We start from the raw sequence: 9,524 nt of genomic DNA on the forward strand, positions 1-9,524 counted from the left end.
GGCCTCAATGTCTTACCTCGTCCTCCTCCCTTCTCAGAAGTCTTGTCTTATCCCTCAAAGGTGGGTCTGTCTAACATGTGCTTGAGGGAAACTTTTGATCTCATTTATGGGGTCACCCTCTGTTACCTAACTTGTTTTAGCCAGGGTCTGTGCACAGTGATGGTACCTTTTGGGGTTTGTTTTTATTGTTTATTCCATTAGAGAATGGTGAGCATCTCTTGTGGTGTCAGGAGGATGTCTCTGCGATCTTGTTCCTGCGGTGAGTCTGAGAGTTGTTTTCCTGGTAGTGGTGACAGATGAACCGTGCATGACTCACTCAAGCGCTCCTCCCGGTGTCCCCTGAAACAAAGACACTCATTGGACTGCTGACTGTGTGTCAAGTCGGCGGCCTTTGGAGATTGGACGGGCAGTTCTGCTTCCATTCCTGCTTCCAAATAACCCTGATGAATCAGGCAGTTCACAGACATTTCACTTTTTATTTGGATGGTGATTCTAGACACTGGTTATTTCTTCAGATCGTTTTTATTCGACCACCCTTTTGACTTTTTTGGGGGCTTGTATAAAAGACCTGACAGCGTTTCTTGTATTTCTCTTTTTCAGGGCTACTTCATGGACTCATCGCCCCGTGCTTGTTCAATGCACCGTCTTGCTCCCAAGGCCATGTAAAGCCTGCTGACCACGAATCTCCCTCAGAGCGAAAACCAAGCTGCAGGTAAACCCAGCTCACGCGTGTTGTGGTTCATGTCAAGCTGCATGGCTGCAATTAAGGTCATAAGTTAAGGTTTTATTATTTGCTCCAGCAATTTGGGTGTTAAAAAATTAGATAACTGCCCTCAGAGAAAAGTCAATCCATTTGACGTCTGTTTTGTGGCTATATATTCCTAGATGTACAATAATTAAAATAAAAAACCAGGCTGGGCACTCACTATAGGTCGCTCATACCTGTAGCCCCAGCACTTTGGGAGGCCAAGGCAAGAGGATTGCTTGAGCCCAAGAGTTTAAGACCAGCCTGGGCAACATGGCAAGACCTTGTCTTTAAAATAAATTTTTAAAAATGAGCTGGTCATGGTGGTACGAGCCTGTAGTTCCAGTTACTTGGAAGGCTGAGGTGGAAGGATCACCTGAGCCCAGCAGGTCAAGACTGCAGTGAGCCGTGATCATGCCACTGTACTCTAGCGTGAGTGACAGAGTAAGACTCCCACTCAAAATAAATAAACAAAATAAAAAACTGATTAAATATGTTGGGAAACATGATTGGAATAGCATCACCCCCACCTTGCCTAAAATAGTGATAGACTGGTTAGAATGAAAAACAGGGAGAAAGTGTGAATCAAATTTCACTTTGGGTTTGGCTTAACTAATAGACTCCTTGAGTACATTGGGGCTGTAAAGGGAAGTAAAAGCGTTCAGTAATTTTTTTCTGATGCCCACATCTAACCAGTCAGCTTTAGACATCTTTCTTCCATCATATTCTAAAGTGAGGATGCCTGAACTCTTTAGAAAAGCTCCAGAGATTCGTTCTACTAAAATGTGTTTATTTCTCCCCCCTTTTAAAATCTCAGCCTCATTTCTTTCTTTTCCTTTTTAAAAAATTTTTCTTCCCCGAGTTGGAGTTTTACTTTGTCACTCAGGCTGGAGCGTGGTGGCATGATCATGGGTTACTGCAGCCTCAGTCTCCTGGATCAGGTGATCCTTCTGCCTCAGCCTCTCCCGAGTAGCTGGGATGACAGGCATACACCGCTATGCCCAGCTAATTTTTTGATTTTTCACAAAGATGACATCCCCCTGCCTCAGCCTTCCAAAGTTCTGGGATTATGGGTATGAGCCACCACTCCCAGCCTCAGCCTCATTTTTGAGGACTTCTTTTCTTTTGTAATATTCCTAAATCTCCAGCAGGGTCTGGTACCTGGCATCATTTTATTAAAAATATTGCTGTTTCTGAGCAAAATTTTATTGTTTTATGGCGAGGAGTTAACTCTACTGGTAGTTTACATATAATGAAAAGTGTATGTCTTCAATCACTGAAATCTGTGTTTTTGGACTTACAGAATAAAAGTACTTTCCCCAGTTTTTCTCTTCAAGACTTACTTGTTCAAAACCTCCCAATACCAAGCCTGAAGGAGATCTGGCTCTTAAGCTGATTTTTATGCTATTGCATTTCTAAATTAACTTCGTTCAATAAGTAATATGTCTGTAATAACTGACATGAAAATGTGCAGTGTTGTCTGTTGGGCTAGTGAGTTGGGAGAATTGAGAAGACCCAATTCTCCCAACTAAACTCATGTCCCTACTCCTCTGAGTCATGCCAGGCACAGAAAGAAGTTGCTTATTTCCTGGGTACTGTGTTGGACATTCTTTTTTAGGAAGTTCTTTCATAATGGAATGTAATTTAGGTCTAACCTCTTACTGATGCAACTGTTCTTAATTTAGGTTAAAATGGGGAACTCCGAGAGTCAGTACACCCTTCAGGGATCCAAAAGTCATAGCAATACTATAACTGGTGCAAAGCAAAAGCCTTGTTCCTTGAAAATACGCGGCATTCATGCCAAAGATGAAAAGTCATTGCATGGATGGGGCCACGGAAGCAGTGGAGCAGGTTACAAGTCCAGGTCCCTGGCCCGAAGCTGTCTTTCCCACTTTAAAAGTAACCAGCCGTATGCATCGAGACCCGGGGGACCCACGTGCAAAGTCTCCAAAGGTGTGGCCTACCCCAAGCACAGAACAAATGCCCCAGGAAGGGATTTCCAGGGCAACAGTGCTGCTTTCTCACCTGAGAACGGCTTCCACTATGTTGGCCATGAGCCCGCCGACAGCCACCTCACCTCGAGGGACTGCAACGGCCACCTTCTCAACTGTTACGGGAGGCAGGAGAGTGTGGCCTCTACCCCACCAGGTGAGGACCGCAGGAGCCCCAGGGTGCTTATCAAGACGCTGGGCAAGTTGGATGGCTGCTTGAGGGTCGAGTTCCACAATGGTGGCAGCAAAGTGTCTGCAGAGGACCCTGGTGGCCCCGTGCAGCTGCTGCGGTACTCACCCACACTGGGCTCGGAAACCTCCCCCGTGCCTGAGGCCAGGAGGGACTCTGGTGCCAACTCTCCATCCGGCCATCGCCCTTCTTCCACGGACTCCCGCCTGCGCTCCAGCAAAGGCAGCTCCCTGAGCTCCGAGTCTTCCTGGTACGACTCCCCATGGGGCAACACCGGGGAGCTGAGCGAGGCGGAGGGCTCCTTCCTGGCACCCGGCATGCCTGACCCCAGCCTCCATGCGAGCTTCCCACCTGGTGACACCAAAAAGCCTTTCAACCAAAGCTGTTCCCTCTCCTCCCTTCGGGAACTGTACAAAGATGCCAACCTGGGGAGCCTCTCCCCCTCAGGTGTCCGCCTTTCTGATGAATACATGGGCACACATGCCAGCCTGAGCCACCGCGTGTCCTTTGCCTCCGACATTGATGTGCCCTCCAGGGTGGCGCACAGGGATCCCGTCCAGTACAGTTCCTTCACCCTCCCCTGTCGGAAGCCCAAAGCCTTAACTGAGGATACCACAAAGAAGGACACCCTTAAAGCCAGGATGCGGCGGATCAGTGACTGGACAGGAAGCCTCTCGAGGAAGAAAAGGAAACTCCAGGTGAGTACACCTTAGTGCAGAGGCTACCCTAGAGCACGGTCAGGAGGCTTCAGTGAGCTAGTGGAGCTGAAGCGTTTGTTATAAGACTTGGCACATCTTGTTTTCAGGTGTGGGTTCTTTTTACTTTTGTATCAGATATGCATTTTCACTCTTAGCCCACAACTTTATGTTTTTTATTTTTATTTTTTGAGTTGGAGGCTCACTCTGTCACCCAGCCTGGAGTGCAGTGGCACACTCCTGGGCACCGTAGCCTCGACCTGCTGGGCTCCAGCGATCCTTCCGCCTCAGCCTTCCAAGTAGCCAGAACTACAGGTGTGCGCTATCATGCCTGGCTAGTTTTTGCTTTATCGTAGAGATGAAGTCTCACTAAGTTGCCTGGGCAGCTCTCAAACCCGCAGGCTCAGGCAATCCACTTGCCTCGGCCTCCCAAAGTGCCTGGATTACAGACTGAGCCACTGAGCCCGGCCTTAGCCCACAACTTTAATTTTCCCACGTTCAGCTTGGGCTCAAACAAAATACCACAGACGGGGAGGCTTAAACAACAGACATTTGTTTCTCACAGTTCTGGAGGCTGGGAAGTCAGAGATCAGGGTGCCAGTGCGGTCAGATTCTGGGGAGGGCTCTCTCCCTAACTGTAGACAGCTGCCTTCCTGCTGTGCCCTCAAGTGGCAGAGCAGGGGAGCTCTAGGCTCTCTTCTGTTTCTTAAAAGGACCTTAACCCTATGTGGGATTCCAGCATCAGGACTCCATCTAAACTTAAAAATTATCTCCCAAAGGCTCATTCCAAATACCATCACACGGGGGTTAAGGCTTCAGCATATGGCTTTTGGGGAGGATACAAGTGTTCGGTCCACAGCACCCTGATTCTGTGCTTGCCTCTCTACTACTGCATGCATTCCACAGGTCTAATCTTAAGACCTGGCTAAACTGATCTTAGAAAGTGTAGAGTTGGAGAGAATTCATGAAAGAATTGGTTATTTGAGAATTTTGCTCGATTTCATTCTTAAGGTCCAAACAAAAACTATGAGATTGTTGTTATTTTTGGGCAAGTAGGCTTTCTGAACTTAATATTACTTTGAGGAAATTAAAATTTCTGTGCTTAAGTGGACATATAAAACAAAAGTTGATGATATATTTATAGGCATACTCTTACAGCCTCCTCATGGGGATAGCAGATGGAGTTTGGAAGACATCTTGTACCTAAGTGCATACAATAGAAAAAAATATATTAGATGGATTTAGAGTCTGTAATACTCAGTGATCTATCACAGAAACAAAGAACAGAGTACCACATGTTCTCACTCATAAGCAGACCCTGAACAATTATCATAATACTACAAGAAAGGGATTGGCAGTAGCAAGATACAACCAGGGTGGGGGTGGAGGGTGGGGAGGGAACACAACATCAACAAGTGTACCTGATCTCAAACCAGGCAAAGTGGGGACCAAAGGGAGGCCCAGACTTTACCTGTACGATGTCCACTTGTGTACCTAATCCTGAATTGTATCACATGTCTTTTTTCTTTTTTGAAAGCAGGATTTATTGAGAGGACAGAAAAGCTCCCACAGTGGGAGGAGACCCGAAGGGGTTGACCCACACATTTTTAATAAACTATAAATAAAAATAATAAAGACAGACATTGAAAGCAAAATATATATATATAATGCTGAAAAATAAAACACTCGATGATGATACTTTTAATGATGTATAATTTTCTAGTGGGGGAGCAAAGTGGCTTAGCTACCACGAAGAAAATAATGGTAGTTTGCCTTTTTAGGTAACTACTGGTAATTGCTAGGGCTTTTGTTTATTTTTACTTTTAAGTATTTTTTTTTTTTTTTTTTTTTTTTTGAGTTGGAGTCTCACTCTGTCGCCCAGACTGGAGTGCAGTGGCCGCTCCCGGCCACCGCAGCCTCGACCTGCTGGGCTCCGGCGATCCTTCCGCCTCAGCCTTCCAAGTAGCCGGAACTACAGGCATGCGCTACCACGCCCGGCTGATTTTTTGATTTATTGTAGAGATGAGGTCTCGCTGCCCAGTCGGGTCTCGAACCCGCGGACTCAGGCAATCCACTCACCTCAGCCTCCCAAAGGCGCGGGATTACAGGCTGAGCCACCGAGCCCGGCTTAATTATTTTTATGGAGGGGTAAAGCTTTTTTTTTTTTTAAATTGGAGTCTCGTTGCCCAGGCCAGAGTGCAGTGGCATGCTCACAGCCACTGTAGCCTCGACCTGCTGGGCTCAGGTGATCCTTCCATCTCGGGCTTCCAAGTAGCTGGAACTACAGGCATGTGCCATCATGCCTGATTTACTGTAGAGACCAGGTCTCAACAAGTTGTCCAGGCTGGTCTCAAACCGTGGGCTCAGGCAATCCTCTCACCTCTGCCTCCCAAAGTGCTGGGATTACAGGTGTGAGCCACCATGCCCAGATGAGTTAAGGAAATTTGAGTTGACAATTAATCTGTGGCAGAATTGCATTTTAACCATCCTGTGTAGACACAAAATTAGTGGAAAATAATATAACTTCCCTGAATAGAATTTCAGATGTGTGAAGCTTGACATCCATTATCTCCTTCTTATGTGTTTTGTCTACCCTAGTCTCCCTCCTGTATTGTACTTTGGTGCTTCTTCCTCTATGCAGAGATGAGGAGCAGATGACCCTGTCCTGTTTATGGGAACTCTTTGTGTCCCCGAACATAGCAATTTGCTTGCACTTAGTTGTCGTTTCTTCAGACTACATCACTAAATAGTTGAGATCTCTTTGGCTTTTTTCTCTCCCAACTCCCGTTTCCCAAACAATTGTCAACCGGTGAGAACAGGCCAGGCGCACTGGCTCATGCCTGTAATCCCAGCACTTTGGGAGGCTAAGACAGCAGAATCGCTTGAGGCTAGAAGTTTGAGACCAGCCAGGGCAGCATAGTGAGACCTTGTCTCTATACAAAAAAAAAAAAAAGGTGGGCATGGTGGTACATGCCTATAATGCCAGCTACTCGGGAGGCTGAAGCGGAAGGATCAACTGAGCCCAGGAAGTCGAGGCTGTGGTGAGCCCAGATCGTGTCACTGTACTCCAGCCTGGGTGACAGAGTGAAACTCTGACTTTAACACACACACACAAAACAGTTGAGCACAATGGGAGAAATAGCTTCTCTTCACTCTGGGGCTGTGATCCCACATGACAAATTTCACATCTTTCTGATTCAAGTATTTTAGTGCCGACCTGTGTTCGGCTGTCATCTGCTATGTCCTCTAGTTGATATGAACTATTCCACATATCTTATCTGCACTGAGTGTGCTTCTCACCTATGTTAGTGGCCTGGTTTACCCAGGTTCCACTGAATTTCATTCAGTGTTAGTTTATGTTCAGTTCAGAAACAGACCAGTTGCTGCTGTGTATTGACTGCACTCATGTGCAGGTCTCACTGCCCCTCCCACTTGCAGGAACTGAGCCTTTTTTAATACTGCAGTGTTCAAAAACTTAACTCTGAAATATTTGTGTGTTTGTAGAGCTAAAAAATAAACTAGTTAGAATCAAAGAGTCAGAATTTTAAAGCCAGCAAAGACTCCTCCCATCATTTTAAAAATGAGGAGTTTGCCAGGTGCAGAGGCTCATGCCTGTAATCCCAGCACTTTGCGAAGCCAAGGCAGGAGGGTTACTTGAGCCCTGGAGTTTGAGACCAGCTTAGACAACAAAGCGAGACTATTATTATTAGCTGAGCATGGTGGCTCATTCCTATAGTCTCAGCTACTTGGGAGACTGAGGTGGAAGGATTGCCTCAGCCAAGAAGGACATGATTGTCCCACTGTACTCCAGCCTTGGCGACAAAGTGAGATCTCAACTCAAAAAAAGGTGGGGGGGGATTCAGGTTCAATCAGTTTGAGGATCCTTCCCAGAGACATGACCAGTTAGTAGAGAAGCAGGGCTAATGCCACCTCTGGAAAACTCCAGATATGTACATTTTCCATGGTGGTGCTGATAACTACTATTCATTATTTTGGGGCTATTGAGTAGTAAATATTTTGGATTTTTTAAAAAAGTGGCCTACAAAGGCAGCTTTTCCAGTTTTGCCTGTGTTTCCACAATTGATAAATGTGAACAGGATGAATGTTTTTTTTGGCAAGTAAGCCACTTAATGTTGGTCATGCCTTTGTTTTCCTTGAACAATTTAAAGTGAAAATCAGGTTTAAATTCTTAAAACATATGGATGGGAGCAGAGTGTGTGCTGATGTAATAAGGCACCAAACTAATACCTATACCTTCACACATGCAGACTTCTTTATATCAGCAGGACAATGAGTCAGACAATACCAGGACAGATTGACATCTTTGTTTTGATTTTTAAAAAAGTGATGTGAAAAGAGCAGCCCTGTCTTTATAGGGCTTTAAAACCACCCTGGTGAGTTAGATCCTGAAAACCGATTAATCCATGAAAACAACATACACAACTCAAAAAGAATATCACACTAATTGCACAAAAAGAAAAAGAGCATGTACTGGAGAGGAATATGTATTTGATGCAGATAAGTATTTCATACTACCTTTAGCCCCAGCATGCCCTTGTTTCTGTCCTGGTTACATTTTCAGCTGTGTCAGTTAGGGCAGGTTAGGTTAAGATAAGGTAACAAAACGCCCTTAGATCTCTGAGGTATAGGACAACTGAAGTTCATGTCTCATTCACTCCACAGTTGGGTGGGGACTCTAGTCTACGTTGTTTCCTAAGATCCTGGGTTGACAGGGCAGTTTTCATGTGGGACATCGCAAGCCAGAGGGAAAAAGAAAACTGTGATGGCTTTGAAAGCTTCCACCCAGAAATGATACCTTTGCCTTTTGCTCACATATATTGGAGAAAGCAAGGCAGGTGGCGATGCACCTTCAAGAAAGGGAGGAGTTGGGAACTGACCCCCCATCTGACCAAAGGCATCTGGTGTGCAGCACTAGTGACTGTGACGTGTATCACAGAGTAAACAGAGGACACCGAGACCCTGACTTTCTGGCCCTCTTAATTTTTAACTTTCACTGCTCTTTCAGGACTGCACTGTCTCTGGGAATTTCTACAGAATTTCAGCAGAGCAACAAGGCATGGGTTTAGCACTTCTTCTTAGACCGTGAGGAATGGTGGTCGGTTTTCCTTTAGCTCCGAAGAGTTGAGTGACACCTCTTCCTCCTCCCCCCCGCTTTATCAGGGTGCAGTTGACAAATAGAAATGGTATATATTGAAAGCGTGCAACTCAATACTTTGATGTAGGAACACACTGTGAAATGACCTCTACAACCAAGCTAGCTGACATACCCGTCACCTCACATACTCATCTTGTGTGTGTATGTAATGAGAACCCTTCCTAGGGGTCCCTTCATAGCCAATTTCAAATATACAGTGTAGTGTTATTAACTGTAGTCATCGTACTCAACATTAGATCGCCAAAATGTGTTCATTTTGCAGAACTGAGACATTGTACCCTCTGACCTGCATCACCCTGGTTCCCCTCCCTCCTCTGCCTGGCAACCACCATTCTCCTCTCAACTACCATTCTTCATCTAGAAATGAGATCATACAGTGTCTATCTTTCTGTGGAGTGACATCTCTTGAGTCACTGTACTCTTTCTTATTTTTAATTTTAAATATTGGGGTACAATTCAGGGGTATACAAATGTTCATTATGCAGGTACCCTTGTTGATGAGGTGTGCCCCCTCCCCACCGGCAGTTTCCCACTACTCTTTTTTAGAGATGGAGTCTTGCTGTGTTGCCTAGGCTGATCTTGAACTGCTGGGCTCAAACAATCCTCTCACCTCAGCCTTCCAAGGCGTTGAGACTACAGGTATGAACCATCATGCCCAGCACCTCTCCTCTTTTTTTTTTTTTTTTTTTTTTTTGAGTTGGAGTCTCACTCTGTTGCCCATGCTGGT

At 45.6% G+C, this 9,524-nt stretch overlaps 1 protein-coding gene across 1 annotated transcript in view; it reads left to right on the forward strand.

The window, feature by feature from the left end:
* Positions 1 to 631: 631 nt before the first annotated feature.
* TIAM2 (T-cell lymphoma invasion and metastasis 2) overlaps positions 632 to 9,524 on the forward strand; it is a 130,354-nt gene continuing 121,461 nt past the window's right edge. The window contains exons 1-2 of the mRNA XM_021714579.1: positions 632 to 712; positions 2,431 to 3,624. Of these exons, the coding sequence (XP_021570254.1) occupies positions 2,437 to 3,624 (1,188 nt within the window). The 5' untranslated portion in view covers positions 632 to 712; positions 2,431 to 2,436. The remainder of the gene's footprint in view (positions 713 to 2,430; positions 3,625 to 9,524) is intronic.

This window comes from Carlito syrichta, unplaced genomic scaffold, assembly GCF_000164805.1.
Source record: "Carlito syrichta isolate Samal-C Ts95f unplaced genomic scaffold, Tarsius_syrichta-2.0.1 Scaffold305681, whole genome shotgun sequence".
Lineage (NCBI taxonomy): Eukaryota > Metazoa > Chordata > Mammalia > Primates > Tarsiidae > Carlito > Carlito syrichta.